This window comes from Babylonia areolata, chromosome 13 (assembly GCF_041734735.1).
Source record: "Babylonia areolata isolate BAREFJ2019XMU chromosome 13, ASM4173473v1, whole genome shotgun sequence".
Taxonomy (NCBI): Eukaryota; Metazoa; Mollusca; class Gastropoda; order Neogastropoda; family Buccinidae; genus Babylonia; species Babylonia areolata.
The window spans coordinates 33,942,081-33,959,699 of record NC_134888.1 but is presented as its reverse complement, the minus strand read 5'-3'; the positions used below and the strand labels follow the sequence as shown (position 1 = coordinate 33,959,699).

At 42.0% G+C, this 17,619-nt stretch overlaps 1 protein-coding gene across 1 annotated transcript in view; it reads left to right on the top strand.

Moving 5' to 3' along the window:
- The first annotated feature begins 7,725 nt into the window (after window positions 1–7,725).
- The window catches only part of LOC143289224 (uncharacterized), a 21,158-nt gene continuing 11,264 nt past the window's right edge, over window positions 7,726–17,619 (top strand). Inside the window, exons 1-3 of the mRNA XM_076598185.1 lie at window positions 7,726–8,553; window positions 17,019–17,097; window positions 17,600–17,619. The exon at window positions 17,600–17,619 is cut by the window's right edge and continues 12 nt beyond it. Coding sequence (XP_076454300.1) covers window positions 7,948–8,553; window positions 17,019–17,097; window positions 17,600–17,619 — 705 coding nt within the window. The 5' untranslated portion in view covers window positions 7,726–7,947. The remainder of the gene's footprint in view (window positions 8,554–17,018; window positions 17,098–17,599) is intronic.

The window sequence follows — 17,619 nt, the reverse complement described above, 5'->3', positions numbered from 1 at the left end:
AAACAAAAAACAAACAAAAACCGTTAAAAAAATTTAAATAAAAAATGTGCTATTTTTCCTTCTTTTTCAACGAAGAATAGTCATCTGTATCAAATTCGCTACGTTGGTTCGTTTATGTATGTAAGCGCGCACGTGTGTGTGTGTGTGTGTGTGTGTGTGTGTGTGTGAGGGAGAGAGAGAGAGAGAGAGAGAGAGAGAGAGAGAGAGAGAGTGAGTGTGTGTGTGTGTGTGTGTGTGTGTGTGTGTGTGTGTGTGAGGGAGAGAGTGTGTGTGTGTGTGTGCGTGTGTGTGTGTGTGAGCGCGAGTATTTTGTGAATGAAGAGGGATGCGGGATTTGAGGGTGGTGACTGTGTGAGTGTGCGCGTGATGGTAAGAGGTGGTGAGGAGGAGCCGGTTGTACGAGCACTGGAGGTGATGAGCTTGTAGATGACGCCAATGGATGACGTCGGTCGAACCGGAGACTGTCTCTGTTGATTACTTTGACAAAGATCCATTAATTTAAAACACACAGAGAGCGAGGTGTCAGCGCGCACAGTTTGCGTCATGCTCTCTTTCAAAAGCAAAAGCAAAAACGCCAGAAAACACTTTAAACCAGCAACTCTCTCTCTCTCTCTCTCTTACGTGCGTAACCACGTTTTCATAACCAACCTTGAGGAACAAACATTTGGGGGACACACCCTTCGTAATTATTGATATTCACGAGTTGAGTGACTGCTTTGAGCTGATAATATAAACAGGCCAAGGTCGTAGGAAGTTCAGTGTACTTGGATCTGATTGGGTGCAGAACAGACCAATCGCGCGCTACCCCTTCGAACTGTTGGGATATACGACAACGATGTCAACTTTAGGAAAGCCCAATTCTGTTACCTAAAATATCAAACGCTTTCATGAAACACCCACACATTTATTCGGGTACGAGAGGTGAGGGGAGAATTAATATCAAGAACACGTTCGCGCGCGCGCGCGCGTCTGTGTGTGTTTGAGTGCGAGTGTGTGTGCGTGTGTGTATGCGTGCGCGCGCGCGCGCGTGTGTATGTTTGTGTGTTGAGCGCATGTTGTATGTGTGTTCCAGCATGCCGTAAGGTACTTTGAAGAAAAAGGGTTCATATTGTTGCGTATGTCAACCTTCTCCTCTCTTCAATTCGTCTGATATTTTATTCTTTCATGATCATTTCTGATTTCAGTGAGCCGTTTAAGAGTGTGTGTGTGTGTGTGGGGGTGGGGGGGGGGGGGGGGGCGAGGGGGAGCAGTGGGAGGGGGCGGGGGGGGCGCGCGACTGTGTGTGTCAGTGGGTGTCTGTGTCAATGTGTCTGTGTGTGTCTCTTGTGTGTGTGTGTATGTGCCTGCGTGCATTATGTTATATGCGTGTAACTCGCGCCCATGTATGTGTGTGTATGCGTGCGTGCGTGAATGCCCTCGCGCATGCACTTACGCATGCACCCCATTCCGAACCGTATAGTTATCTGTATCGTGGTGGAAAAGATTTTGGAATTGCCACTGCAAGAACTAGAGCTGACATCCACACTATTAGCATAATTCAAACTGATGATGCTGCTCTTCTTCGTCCTTTTGAGGCCAGTCGGAAAAATATTAAAACAGCACCGAAATATCTCAAGAGTCGCATCCGATTATCAAGTTTCAGAGCAGTCAATCAATCTGTTCACAAACGACAATGCTAAAATGAGCTTTTCGATTTTTTGGGCGTCATAACCTTGAACCATGACTGAGATTTAGAACAACCACATACAAGAGCAAACCGCCCCATCGCTTGCAGACAAATGAATAAATAAATAAATAAGTAAACGAATGAATACATAAATGAATAAAGAACGATATACGTAACGATTTCTAAGTAACATTAAGCCTTTTGTTTCGGAAAAAAAGGAAAACTTCAAAGATCTGAGGCGGAATTATGATATGGGGATAACAGCACATCAGACAAACGACAATTCAACATACAGCTACCTTTGCGTGTCTATCATATAATTCCATTAAATCGCCAGTATGAGCGACTTGAGTCATATTCGCAGACTGTTCCAGAAGCATTTCTACTGAGATTATTACATACAACCGAATTCTCAGAGCCAATGAACGAAGAAATCCCTGATGGTTTTTTACCCATCTAACAGACATGACATCAGGAGGGGAGCTCTCTGAAGAAGCATGCTTCCAGGCTTCAAGTTCTCCTCTCCCTCTCCCCGGCTCCTCGTGCGCGCGCGCGCGCGCGCGCGTGTGTGTGTGTGTGTGTGTGCACAAATGGCGCCGTCATGAAGTTAATAGAAGACCAAACAATAAGAGGGTAACATTTCTTTCACCCAACCTCTTCCAATCCTAAAAGTGATAAATACAATATATTCATCCCTAAAAGTGAACAAAAGTTGTGGGAACACTCCATTAGAACTGTGCAAATGGGACCCAGCGATCGAGTGTACGTGCGTGTGTATTTGTGCGCGTGCGCGTGCACGTGTGTGTGTGTGCGCGCGCGCGCGTATGTGTGTGTACATGCATGTGAATATGTCCATATGTATGTGCGTGTGCAAATGTGAATGTGAGCGCGTGCATGTGTGTGTGTATGTGTGTGTGTGTGTGTGTGTGTGTGTGTGCGCGCGCGCGTATGTGTGTGTACATGTAAGTGAATATGTCCATAAGTATGTGCGTGTGCAAAATAATGTGAATGTGAGCGCGTGCATGTGTGTGTGTGTATGTGTGCGTGTGTGTGTGTGTGCGCGCGCGCGTATGTGTGTGTACATGCATGTGAATATGTCCATATGTATGTGCGTGTGCAAATGTGAATGTGAGCGCGTGAATTTGTGTGTGTGTGTGTGTGTGTGTGTGTGTGTGTGTGTGTGTGTGTGTGTGTGTGTGTGTTTAATTGAGAGGGATATAGAGACGTAGACTGCTTACCGTGAATAAACGAACGACAAAAACAAATGGATCAATTAAAAGAAGATATCAACTGGGCCCTTCATAAAACAATCAGAAAATTCACGAAGAAGTGAATGATTGTTTGAGATATGTTCAAAGGTTAAGGCTGCTTGGGAAATAGGAAAATCTATATGTTAAAAAAAAAAAAAAACACTTTTTTTTTCAACATTTGATGAGTGAGTCAGTTTTTGTTTTGTTTTTCCACGGGAACGTTTCATGTTTTGTGATATTTACATGTGTATGCGTAGATAAGGTATAAAATGAAATTTTAAAAAAAGAAAAAAAATATAAAGCGGGGTGAGGGTGGGGGTGGGGGGGATTAAGGGGAAGAAGGGGGGTGGGAGGGGGCAAGCAAATTAATGCCCAGATGTCGTATCATATATCCCGTAAACTTGACCATATGCAATCATCAGCATGCTGCCGTATCGGTTGAGTGCGTCAGGCCAGGCTCCGATAGATTTTCTGACCATTCATGTGTAACATTCGAAATCCATTTCATGTGATTTGGCCAACGGAGATACCCCATCCTGGCGCACCCGAGATGGAAGAGATTTATTGAATACTTTCCCAACATCATAACGGCAATACAGAAGTCATGTAGGTGGCAATGTGAGTGCCAGCCTTATCGGCATTTTCCTGGATTTGAACACGTGACGTTTTTATGTGTGCCTAGCGTTCAACCTGGCTGAGTTACTCCGACTTCTGTTTAGATAGGTCACTGGCATCTCATTTAATACACTGTGCATCGCCATTGTTTGTTTTGATTTTTCCGCGTCCCTCATATCTGTGTCTCCCGTAGTCTCGCAGACCGTGGAGCACCACACATTTGGCAACTGGTCTCTATCCCTCGCGGTTGTCTGTCCTGGTTATCTCACTCAGGGTTCGATCTGTCCACTCTGAGATGCTGTCCTCCCATCTCTTCTTCTGCTTGCCTCTTCTCCTTGCTCCCTGCACTGTTCCCTGCAGAAAGGTACTGGCTAGTTCTGATGAACGTGAGACGTGGCCACACCACTTCAATTCCCTTTTCTTAACAGTGGTCAGTAGATCATCATGTGGCCCAATAGTTTGCTTGACTCTTCTACGCACTTCATCGTTTGTTATGTGGTCCCTGTATGCGATGCCAAAGATCTTCCGGAAGCATATCATCTGTAAGGCCTATCTAGTTCAACTGTCAAGATCCATGTCTCGCAGTATTCAGTCCATCTATTCAGGATGTCCTGCTCCTCCGTCAGACAGTTTCCTGCTTTGTCTTGGATAAAATGTGGAACGCCCTTGTTTGGTGCTTGTCAGATCTTTTACAAGTTTGTTCGCTTTTTGCTGTTGTTGGCTTTCAGTCTATCTTCAATGGCTTGACACCGCTCTTCGATCCATTTCTCTCCTGCTCCTTTCATGCATTTCTTGATCTCCTCGTTGACAACTCTGTACTGTTTCGCCCAATCGACCTCATTCGTCTTTTTCTTCTTCAGCTCTCTTCTTTTGTCACAGAAGTCCAGAACATCAGCCATGACCCAAAGCATTTTTGCTGGTCGGTTTGCCAGGAATCTTACTAGCTGTTTCGGTCACTACTGTGTTGTGGGTGTCGTTCAACATAATCATCATCCAGATTAGTTTCAGTGTACAGCGTCGAAGATGGTGAGGGGAGTAAATCTACCTCTCACCGTAGCTTGGAAGACCTCTGCTACTTCTGGATCCTCTAGTCTTTCGAGGTCAAATTAGATTCTTGTCTGGGCCTATTTTTGATAATCTTCATGTGGAGGCGGAATGTCATCATCATAAGGTCATAATCACTTCGGACATCAGCTCCTGGGGAAGTTCGTGTCTTGGCAGTGCTCACACGTGACTGGAAACGCCTTTTGACCATGGTGTAGTCTATTTGGCTGTGGTGCTCTCCGTCTGGGTGGTGCCAAGTCCAGCTTCCGGATGTTTTGCGCAGGCCGATTGTGTTCGCCATAACAAGGTTGTTGTATCTTGCAAATTCCATCTCTGTTGTTTGACTCGGCATTGCAGGACAGTCCGCAAGTGCCTTTCCAGTTGTCAGCATCCTCTCCTACCTTGGCGTTCCAGTCCCCTTGCACAATGACGATGTGTTTCTTGTGGGTTTGATCCATCACTTCTTGCACGTTCGCAGAAATCATCCACAATCTCGTCATCATAATCGCTTGTTGGTGCATACGCCTGCATGATGTTGATGTTAAGTGGGGTTGCCTTCAAGCGGATGGTAATAAGCCGCATGAAAACTTGCAGACACAAAATTTCAGAATCTAGAAACTGAAAGGGCGGAGTGAGGAGAAACCCGTATCATTAACATATATAACACTTCTGCATTTGTCTTATATTAATCACGTGAGCGCGCGCGCGCGTGTGGGGGGGGGGGGGGGGAGGAGGGGGAGGGGGCTGAGAGGAGAGAGAGAAACAGACACCGTGATTTGCGTGGACTGACAGAGCGTGTCCACGGAAATATTGTGGAGGTCAGTCTTCCTTCCTTGCGATTTATGCATTTGTAGGAACGTGAAGACCGTTTCACTGAGGCGAACTTTGACGCCAGAGCAGTGCTGGGACGCAGGGCTCAGCTTTGTAGGTCTATCTGTTAGGAAAATTGTGATAATTTTGCTCTTCATGAACGCGGTCGCTTGGGTTTCATTTGAACGTTTAACTCATCACGGCATTGGCAATGTTAGTAATTAAAAGATATTTTCGAGCTAAACGACTAAATCCGTTTTGTGAAATCAAAAGTCTAGGTCTCCCAACTCTCCAAGAAACTGCACAATCTCTACTTTACCCCCTGAAGGAACGTAATACGATTAACGTGAGAAAAACCGGACATTTTGCATTAGTTTGTGAGATTCTTCTGAAACGATTCTTTAATAGGATTTAGCATTTTATTTCTGGTTGCTTGTATTCTGGTCTGTCAAATTTGCATTTACAGTCGAAAAAAAATCGATTGTGGAGAACCGCACAATCTATATAAGGGCTACCTAAAACTCCGATATTGCTGTCGACTGAGACATACTATGCCTGGAGTTCACAGAACTCTGGTAGTAGCTTACATGACAACAAACGAACCGTAAACTAAGTATTATTTTCCATTATTTTCCCTGATGAACACACACACACACACACACACACACACACACACACACACGCACACACACACACACACACACACTTACACTCGTTCTCCATATCATCAATCATTTTTCAGGTGGAGAAACGGTTTTATGTATTTTCTGGCTTAATATTTCATACCACAAATTAGTTTGCTCTTTTCAAATAATGAATTACCAGATAATTCACTGTTAATGATAACAGTTTTGTAGATTTCTTTACCAATGACGCCCCCCCCCCTCGTCCCCCCACGCTCCCAACCACCCCCAAAAACCTAACTTCATTGTGAACATGTCTTTTTAGTACTTCAAGAAGACACTGCTCGGCTGAAAAACATGTGAAACAGATTTTTGCCAAACTGTTTTGTTTTCACTGCTGTACAAGTGTGGATAATCTATACATAAGAAAATTAATTAAGTAAACAACAGTGGAAATCATCAATGTAATGTATGATGCGATTCGATTTCGCGAAAAACTGGCTATCTCGTCCGTCATGGTTCCGTGAAAATTCGCCTGCGGGCAATTTATAAAACCATGAGCGCAAAAATGATCGCCATTAACTGCAAAAGCTCGTTGTTAAAGCAAGTAAAAGCAAACAAAACAAACAAACAAACAAGAAAAAAAAGAGAAGTTTTCGTGAATTCATATGATTAAAGTACTGCCACTGAAAGTAAATAGCTTAGACTTTCCTCTCCTGCGTTTAAAAAAAACAACTTCTTTCAGCATGTTTGAGCAAGCAACAAACGTTACAGACCAATGGCAGTTCTATGCGTCCAGCCACTCGCAGGCTGTGTGACTGTGATTGACATATGTCGCCCTCGTCCATATTAGGTCATGTTGGGAGTATGAGAAAAGGGTGGTGAAAAAATACTGTACTGCATGTCCTTGAGATTTGTTTTGCTCTTGTTACCACGCTGGAGGGGACGTTGTTGCTGGTTTTGGTGGTGGTTGTAGTGGTACTTTTTATATCCTGAAATGCTCTGATTTATAGTCTTCTTGGCAGCAATTAATAGAACATTGTTTATTTGTCCAACACGCGAACATACTTTCGCGAGCACTGTGTGTGTGTGTGTGTGTGTGAGACTGAAACCTGATTGACTGACACAGGAAACGAATGATGAGCGGTTTTTTTTTGTTTTTTGTTTTTTTGTTGTTGTTTTTTGTTGTTTTTTGAGAGAGAGAGAGAGAGAGAGAGAGAGAGGGTGGGGTGGGGGAGGGAGATTGTGTGTGTGTATGTGTGTGTGTGTGTGTGTGTGTGTGTGTGCGCGCGCGCACCTGCTTGCGCGCGAGCGCGTGTGTTTATGTTCTGGTAACGCTTCAATAATCCGCTTCATAGGCACACGCTCCCCTCCTCACCTCCATCCACGCCCCAACCTCTTTCACCAACTATCCAACACATACGCATATACTTACATGCGCACGCACGCGCGCGCACGCACACACACACACACACACACACACACACTCACTCACTCACACTGTGACACACACATTTTGCACATCGGCTCTTCAGGGGGGCGAGGGGGTTGGGGGGGGGGGTGGGGGTGGGGGGCGTGTAAATAACCGAAGACCGGTTGAATTGGCCAACGCCCTCTGTCAGTATTGTTTGCACGATTAATACACTGCGAGGGGTTGTCGAGAAGAAATATTCTTTCTCCGACCCATTCCTACTACCCCAACACTCAACCTCCGACCGCTCACCCTCTCCCCACCCCATTTCCGCTCCTCGTCTTGTCCCGGTTTCCTTTTTTTTTTTTTTTTTTTTTTTGCGAGTCTCTCCCTCTCTTTCTCCCCCTATCGAGTAGTTGGCGCAATGCTGTCACAACTGGCCTTGTTCAAGTGATTAGCTGCGTTGATTCAGCAGTCGCCTCTTCAAGGTTACCGAGGCTCGTCTGGGCGCCTAGAATTTCAGTCACCATGGAGACTTCAGAGACATCTCGCTCTGCGATGGACGGAGGTGATGCGGGCAGTTTTCAGAGGACAGTGCAGAGCAAAGCTTTCCATTCTTTGCTGGCCTCTACCCCCACCGGAAAAATGCCCAGTTCTGCGCATGGTTTGAGTGCAGCTAATCTGGAGTGTGACACTTCCTCGGCTGGCAACACTGACAAACAAATCGGTGCAACTGTTGGGCATGCAGTCTCAATGGAGGACGATTTCTGCGCTGATCGTATCTGTGCAAAAGATACCGATGTTCTTCACACGCGTGGGAAGAATTGTTGTCGGTTGGCAAAACGTGCTGAAGGTGTTTCGAAGAGACCAAATGTTGCGAAGTTATATTCAATCACTGTCATCTTTTGTTTTTGTTCAGTGGCACTGGGTTTCTGCATTGTTCAGACGGTTCTCAAAGACTATGATTCACTCCGCCGTGACTACCAAGCTCTCCGTGATGACTTCCAGAAACTCCGGAATGAGTTTGACACTTACAGACTTCAGAACCAAATGGGTTTGGATACCACTGAAAAAGACGATCTTCTCAGCACAAGTAATGACCGAAGGATGCAGTTCACTGAGCCACTGTTGCAGGTAAATACATTGTTCATGCTGCAGCGAGCTTTGCAGTCTTTTTTTCTTTCGTTTGAAAAGGGGCCCTGTTATCTGCGCAGTCTTTTCAATATATTGTGTTGTCTTTCTTTCCTTTCAATTTCATCTTTATTTATGCTACTTTCCTCTCCTCTCCTTAAGTTCACGTGCACTATTACTGCCTAATGCACACGAGCACGCCTTTTTAATCACCCCCACTTTTCTCACTCCTTCAACCTCCGCCCCCCTCTCTCTTATCGACCCCAGTGTTGTGTCTTGCGCTGTGTGACATGTAACTAGTTACTTGCACCGTGTGTCGTGTTATACAGTCAGCAATTTTCCGTTCTAACACTTTGGTCGTATCAAGTTAGGACAGCTGACCCAACTGACGAGCGATTTCTCAACACTCCCATTGTACAATGGTAAATCTGAGGCTGTGTTCTCTCCCGTCCGGGTATAATGAGTATTGTCTGTGACCTGAGGCGCTTGATTTAAAACTAAGAATTGCTGCCAACGGCTGTGTGTGTGTGTGTGTGTGTGTGTGTGTGCGCGCGCGCGCGCGCGCTCATGCTAGTCTGTCCAGTGTTATTCTACATTTTGACACTGTCTTACTCTGTCTACTGTCATTCTAGATATCAATAATGTCCTAATCTACACAAAATTTTAAGGTGTCTGATTTTATATGATTTAAACTCATTCGAACAGGTGAGAAAGAGGTGCAGTGTGTGTGCGTGCGTGCTTTGTGTGTATGTATATACGTATCTGGGAGTGTTCTGTTCATGATGGTGTCGCTGTTGTGGTTGCTTCGCTTGTTACATGTGTTGGTTCATGCGTGCAGGCAGTTTAAGGTGTACACATGTGGGCAAGACGGATTCAGAACACTAAGTCGCGGTTTTATCTTGAAAACAAAGTGAAAACCAGAACTTTACAGAAATAGTAGGGCATTTTACAGTGTTACTGTGACGCATAAAGTTGATAAACCTTATCTGACGAAACAGTTTTTAAGTATTAGAAAAATTAATGTCAAATTAAAGAACTGTGATATTAACTTGATACAAAAGACAAACAAAACAAAAATCTGAAAGGCAAATTCATCAAGAAAACATCGCAACTCAACTACATTTCCATAATACTACATGCAGTGTGAGTATGGATTCTGGTCTACGTAAGGTAAAGACGAATTGCAATCAAAATCAAAATAATCACGAGACGAAAGAAGTAATATGGTCTTGATAATGGTTTCATTCAATATATTTCCTCCATCTTTGTATTTCTATCGCAACTTTCTGAAAAGAAAAGGAGAGAGAAAAAAAACACAAAAAACTGGGAGCGGGAAATCTTTTTCTCCTTTACAATGACCGGTCAATTCACCAAGGTTGATTTGATGCAAGGCTTTAGCTCCCTTGTACCAGCTATCTTTACCCAGTATTAATATTCCAGGTAGCGATATTAACTTTATACCTCTGGCCTTGAATGTAATGGAGATCATGCTGTCATCATTGCCAGCCACAATGCCAAGTCTGGTGAAAACTGAATGTGAGACATAAGTTCTATCAAGATTTTTCTGTTGTGCTAGCCAGCTAGTCATGTTGTCTTGAAGTGGATGCTGGTAAAGTCGTAACTATGACAACAACAAAAATAATAATAAGACCAACGCTAAAGTTTAACAGACAAACATACGGGCGTGCACGTGCTGTTCACATGCCCAGTTCACATTTCAAAGCATCCGACTGACTTTGACCCAAGGAATGACAAAAAATGTCAAGGTTACAATCTTTTATCTAGTCCGCGACCAGCCCCCGAACCTCCAACCCCCTCCCCCCATCCCCCGCCACGATCGCCCTCCTTGCTCCCCTACCACCCTCTATCCCAGAGGTTTCACACATATTTCGATTCAGCTTCGACTTATAACTAATACAGTTACAGTATTGTAAAAAATATGGAGACAACTCGACCGTTTCTGACCTTGGTTTTAGTTCCAGGTCATGCTTGATATCAAGTTCATAGTGCAACATTTCTTTAACGCCTCTCGAGTTTGAAGTGTGACACACCAAACGTATTCTTAGTAGTATAAATAAATATGTTAGCACCAAGGTTTCTTTATAATACTGTTGTTGCAATCACTGAGGACAATAATTGTATTTTAGGAACTTTTTGATTCACTTAAATCCATGTTGTACATTTAATCCCAGTCGATCATGAAGACCATGTCGTGTCTATAGAACAACAACAAACAAGAAAGATGAAAGCACAAAAACAACACACTCATACCTCACAGATTAAAACAGATTTAAAATATTAAGTGACTGATTAAAAACCAAATTGTATGTCACGCTGTTACAATGAATCATGTCACTGGTATCCCTCTGTCAGCCAAGTCAGAAAAAAACAACTGTCTCATAAAAGAATTAAAAATAATGTCATTACGTTTTCATTTAATCGGCGGGAATCTAATATCAAATTCTCCACAAATTCAGAATGAAAGCACACACAAAGAATACGACTGAATCAGCCGTGTGTGTATGCTGAGGTGGGTGGTGGATGGGAACGTGTGTGTGTGTGTGTGTGTGTGTGTGTGTGTGTGTGTGTGTGTGTGTGTGTGTGTGAGTGCGCGCGTGTGTACGTGTATGTGTGTGTGTGAACTTTTTAAATTGGCATTTGAAGTGCACGAGGCAATGTGGTATGATGTACGGGAAAGAAGAACATGACATTACAACAGAAAAAATTACAAACTATCGCACATACAATTTGCAAAGATTGAGTTACAGACTCCCGTAGAGAAACAAAGATGCCCAAGTATCAACCACCCACCACTTCACGCTCCCCATACTATCGTTTTCCTATCTTTTCACGTCTTAGCTCAGAAGCTGCTCCACTTCTGGCTGCCTCGCTTACCCTCTTCTCCCTCACTCAACAGGGTACCTTCCCCTCCTCTCCCCCACACACCCCTTACCCCTTTCACCACTCACACCCTTTTGTCATTTCCTGTCTCGCACTCAACCTCGACACTTCATCAGCAACTGCCATCGTTGGCCGCTAGACGAAAACATTTCTGTTGTCTGATTCAGCTTCGAAGTACATTAACAGCCATGGATTTAAAAAAAAAAAAAAAAAAAAAGCACATGGGAAGCGTTAAAATAACAAAACATATGTGAGTGGATATACGTGTGTGTGTGTGTGTGTGTGTGTGCGCGCGCGCGCGCGCGCTTTCGAGTGCTTGTTTCCGACACATATGTTCCTCTCTCTCTCTGAGTGTGTGTGTGTGTGTGTGTGTGTGTGTGTGTGTGTAAGGAGTGGTATCTGCCATTTGCTGTGATCATCATGCCATTTATCTCCGTGTCCCACACTCATTTGTTTATTAGAACTACTGCCCCATTTCGTAGGCCCGAAAGTATACTTTCTGAATCACAAGTACTATTTACTATACTTAATTATTATCGCCCTCTGATTTATTTCCAACACGTCTGGCTACAAATCGAGGGCTTAGCTTATCTTCTGGATACATATATAATTATATATAAACAACTAGCCCACTATAATAATTTGTTTCTACGAATTTTTCCCCTGTTGTTAAGTTTTCTCATTTTGCCTTTCCGGTTTCTTTGTGAACTCAGATCGAGTTGTTTTTTTTTTGGTTTTTTGTGTTTTTTTGTTGTTGTTTTTTGTGTGTGTGTGAACGGGGGCAAGGGGAAGAAGGGAAGTGGATGGAGGGAGGGGCTGGGGTTTATTCACTTATGGGATGCTGCGAAACCTTTTTGTTTAAATACAGCAGGAATGCTGAATTTTTCCTTTTGGAATCTAGATCTAGGTCTGCTTTTCTTCTCGGTTGGAATCGATGTTTTTTTCCCGGCTCAAAACCCTACGAAGAATTATATAAGATACTTAGATAAGACTATTGTCAGGATCACTTTTCTCTCTTTCTGGGTGTTCAAAAAACATATTCAGAGCAGAAACATTAAAAACAAGCAAACAAACAAACACGCAAATGAAACGAAAACACAACTCTTGCAGATACACTTAGGCTTTCTGTAGATCTATGGGTTTGTTTAATTTTCAATTCATTTGTCATTCCGAAATTCTATTTTCGCTGAAAAACGTTCTGTAGATATCTAGATCTAACAAGTTATTACAAAACACTCGAAAAGTGCTGCTAAAAATAGGTCCAGAAATTACTAACAGGAGAACAGGAGATAGGCAAAGCTAGGTTGATGCACAGGTTGTCTATTTCAATTTGGCGAAAGCAGACGTAGCCATCTCACACACTCAAAGCACTGAACTTGACACACATGCAAAACTAGATCTAACAGTGTAACTAGATTATAAAGGACTTACCCTTTGTTTGTTTGTTCATGCACACAAAATATAAAGAACTGGGAAGTGAATGGACATCTGGATAATCAATCGTGAAAATCAGCACTCCACTTCCAACGCACAGCTTTTTTTCAGCAGACAGACGTGTAGGCCTTTTCACACTTCGAAACTGCGCCATCTGTAAATTAGTGCATCACAATTTACTCAGTTTGAACGCTAGATTTTCAAAGAAGATGGATTTGTGTTCATCTTAATATCTTGTTTGAACTGTTTCAGACCGATCGAAATATACTTTAACGTTTCTTTTGGCTGTGAGAAATTATCAGACTGAATATGATGTGTCGCCGCAAGAAAACAAAACAAACAAACAAAATACTGCACTTCTCCCGTTAGGGAAAGTAGCTCCTCTCTCTCTCTCTCTCTCTCTCTCTCTCGTATGTGGTGTGTCCGTATGGCCATGATGTGTTTCGATGTTACATGCTTAAATAATTATTATGTGATTTATATGTACTTTGTTTCTGTGTACTGTACAAACATTGGAGACGCACGACTGGAAAAACGGCACAGTTGCCCCCTGCCACATGGACTTTTTAAGCTAATGACAAAGTGCCAAAGTGTCGCTTATCTCTTATCAGTTAATTCTGCTTCAGATACGTCTTTCCGTTCTGTTCCATTTTATCTGTTCTGCAACATTTTTGTTCTGATTTGTACCCACTATGTCACTAGAGCTTTACAGCTAATGCCATGTGTTCAGCGTTCAGTGTTCTCTCTGTCTCTCTCTCTTGTTGTCCAAGAATCCATGATTAATAATGTGCATGTTTCATTGATATGATTATTTTCGTATTGAATGTGTTATCCTCAGGAAAGAGGATTTACTCAGTTCAGTTTATTGAATTCAATTCTCTGTCTCTCCCTCCCTCCATCCCTTCCTCCCCCCACCTCTCTCTCTCTCTCTGCACGTATCGAAAGTCTTCAATTTCTACTAAAGTGATTTTACATTGGGAAAAAAAGGGTGAGAGGTTGTGTGTGTGTGTGTGTGTGTGTGTGTGTGTGTGTGTGTGTGTGTGTGTGTGTTTTATCAGATAGATTTACACAAGTAAGAATAGGAAATACCTACTCAAACCCCTGACAGTTACACATGGGGTTACCACAAGGATCAGTAATTCCGCCGATTTTATTCAATATATTATTAGCAGATGTACCTAACAAGCTAGCTAAAGATACAGTCTTGGTTCAATTTGCTGATGACATTTGTTTATGAAGGTGACAATGAAAAATAAAACGCCTACTAGGACATTGAATTACATAAAGAAAATGTACCAGCGGGAACTTGATAAAATCAGCAACTTTATGACAGAAAATGGCTTATCATTGTCTTTAAAAAAACAAATATGATACTTTTTATTACAGGATCAGACAAAAAGCCCCCCCCCCCCCCCCGTGTTTGCAATAAATGGTAATATCATCAGATATACACAATCTGTTAAATTTTTGGGAGTCTATCTTTCTTCAAAGCTTTCGTGGAATTATCATATTGACTATATGATAAACAAAGCAAGAAAAGGTCTAAATTTCCTTAAAATAATTTGTAAACAGCACTGGGGGCAAGATACCAAAGCGTTGATATCTCGCTAGCTCTCTCGTACGTTCACGCTTGACATACGCTCAAGAGATATTTTTCAGTGCTCCACTGCATTTGTTAAAGAAGCTGCAAAGCATCGATTGTAGGGCTTATAAACTCACTCTAGGTGTGCCCATTCTTACATCAAATTTAGGGACTTACAGAGAAGCAGGTGTTTTATCTCTTGATGAACAAAGGAAAGCTTCAGCCGCGAAATTCGTTATCAAATCTTTCGCATATGAAACCTTTTCAAAAGAAGAAGCTAATTTGAGTTTACAAAAAGATTTTGCTAAAAGAGCTAAGACGATACAGTCTATGACATCCATTAATACATTTGCATCAGATATCATTAGTGCTACGGAATCAAAAGACAAGCAAACTGCAAAAATACCTACTTTTTCACCAGTCCCTGAATGGGAGCAGTGTAAAGCTACCTTTGACATAGATTATACAGATTTATCCAAGAACCAGTCACCATTTTTGTTAAAACCTGAAGTGCTCTCCCATATAGAAAATCAATATTCTAATTATCTAAAAATATACACAGACGGATCTGTTCTAGAAGATGATAATTTAGGAGCGGCTTTTGTAATTCCTTCATTTAGAATAGAAAATTATACTATATTGGTAGACAATATTCCATTTTCACAGCTGAATTTATAGCCATTCTTATGGCCTTAAATTATATTTCAGACATTCCGAAAACTGTGAGTGAAATTTTATTATGTGTAGACTCGAATTCAGTATTACAAGCTATAGAATCTCCAAATTCAAAGAAGCGAATTGAGATGACAATGGAAATAAAAACATATTATTCACCAACTGACAAAACAGGGCATTAAAATAACTTTCTGTTGGGTACCTTCGCACTGTGGAATATCTTCAAATGAGTGGGTAGACCAAGCAGCTAGAAGAGCAGCACATAATTTCGAAGGCGCAATACAACTTGACATCCAGTTAGATCTACATGAATGCATTAGTTGTATAAAAAATGTATCTAGAAATCGATTTAAGAAATTACTTATAGATTCAAATAATCAACATTACCAATGTTGCGTAAACACAAAGAATGCAGCTAATCCCAAACATTTTCTAAGTTTGACACCAGCAGCACATTCAAGATAAATTACAAGTCTAATGTATAGAATTCCTTTAAATGCCTTTCGTACAAAATTTTCTAAAAATATAAAATGTATATGCGGTAAGCAAATAACTGTAAGTCATCTACTCATTCATTGTCCGAACATAAGGCAGTTAATTCCAAAGATGTAGTTGATGACTTTTCTTCCAATATTTCATTAGCCACTGAAAAGATTTTGAATGATTATTCATTGCTTAGAATGTTTTCGGAAATTTTAAACTCCAGTCCAGTTCGTATCCTCCTTTGATGTGTTATAATTAATGTTGTTATTTATATTTACATTGTTGTAGGTTAATACTTGTTGATATGCATATACATATTCTCCTTCCCACGACACCTCATTCAATACACACCACAATCTCTTTAGACCTTTTCTTATAATATACTTTTCCTCTGATACATAACATGATTACTTTTTACACTAATATTCACATGCATTCCCTTTCCATTATCCACTTCTTTACTCCTTTCCGTCTAAAAACACTTGTAGTGAATAGACGTTAAACTGAAGATAAAACACACACACACACACAGAGTGATATAATCTCCCCAGCCTTTATCCTCCCTCTGTGTGTCTCTGCCATTCTCCCTCTCTGTGTCTCTGTATGAGTGTGTACAGCTTACCTTAAACAGCAACACTTAAGTTGATCTGTTATATTCAGTTACAAATAATATTTCTGTTGATGTTGATTTTGATGATAGGTCTGCGGGCCGCTTCTTGATTCGAAGTACCTTTTCCAACGTGATGTAGACACTCATGCCTCTTTATGTGATTGTCTCATAAGAACACATACGATTGTCCTATAAGAATATGTATGCAAATATGTATGCATACACTCAAGGCCTGACTAAGCGCGTTGGGCTATGTTATACTGCTGGTCAGGCGATGTGGTGTAGCGCATATGGATTTGTCCGAACGCAGTGATGCCTCCTTGAGAAACTGAAATTTTGAATCTGAAACATGTGAGCGAAATTGAATTTAGCTTTAACTTACTCAGTACGGCCAGTCCTCTCTTCTCCTCTACACAGACACCTCGGATGTCCAGTGGGTGTCTGAATGACCCAACCTTTAGCTTACGTCGTCAGAATTGTGGTATTCTTTATCAACATTCACCTCATCAGTGTAAGAGCCTTCCGCTTGTAATAATTTGATGGTGGTAATTGGGGTGAACGCTGTTAACGTCGTCTCTTTCGCCGTTCGTATGGAGAGAGTTAATACCTGTGACAGGACGGAAGTTGGCCCCACACCACTCAAACATACACCAGCTCCGTCTCTGTGTGAAGTTATCAGTCATCATCTGTGGTGTGGTGGTGGCCAACAACAACAAAACAACAACGCGTTGCTCGTTCCACTACTTCAGGGCGTTGTGTGTTGTTTACACTGTGTTGTTTCAGATCTTAAGATCCAATGGCGTCGCAGAGAAAGTGTCCACCTACTCTGGTAAAAGAGCCAAGAGAAGTTTGCCCGGCCAGTGTAAGTATGTTTGCGCGCGCGTATGTGTGTGTGTGTGTGTGTGTGTGTGTGTGTGTGTGTGTGTGTGTGTGTGTGTGTGTGTGTACGTAATGTGTGTGTGTATGTACGTAATGTGTGTGTGTGTGTGTGTGTGTGTGTGTGTGTGTGTGTTGTTGTTGTTGTTGTTGTTGATGTTGTAGGGGGAGTAAGCAGATGTGTATTTTCCCTAAAAACCTTGTACAATCGGCTTCTGTTTTGAACTTATTGAGAAACGACATTTCACCAACTATTTCATTGAGTTTCACTTTCTTTGTTTTTGTATAGATTGCGCTGTGATGAAAAGAAAAGGAAAACAAAACAAAACAAACCAAAGCAAAAAACAAAACAAAAAAAAAAACCCCCACCAAAGAACACACACACACACACACACACACACACACACACACACACACACACACACACAATACACACAACAACAACAACAACGCTGTGGTTTCATGGTGATGTTTTCCCTGTGTTTCAGGGGATCCCATCATACGACTT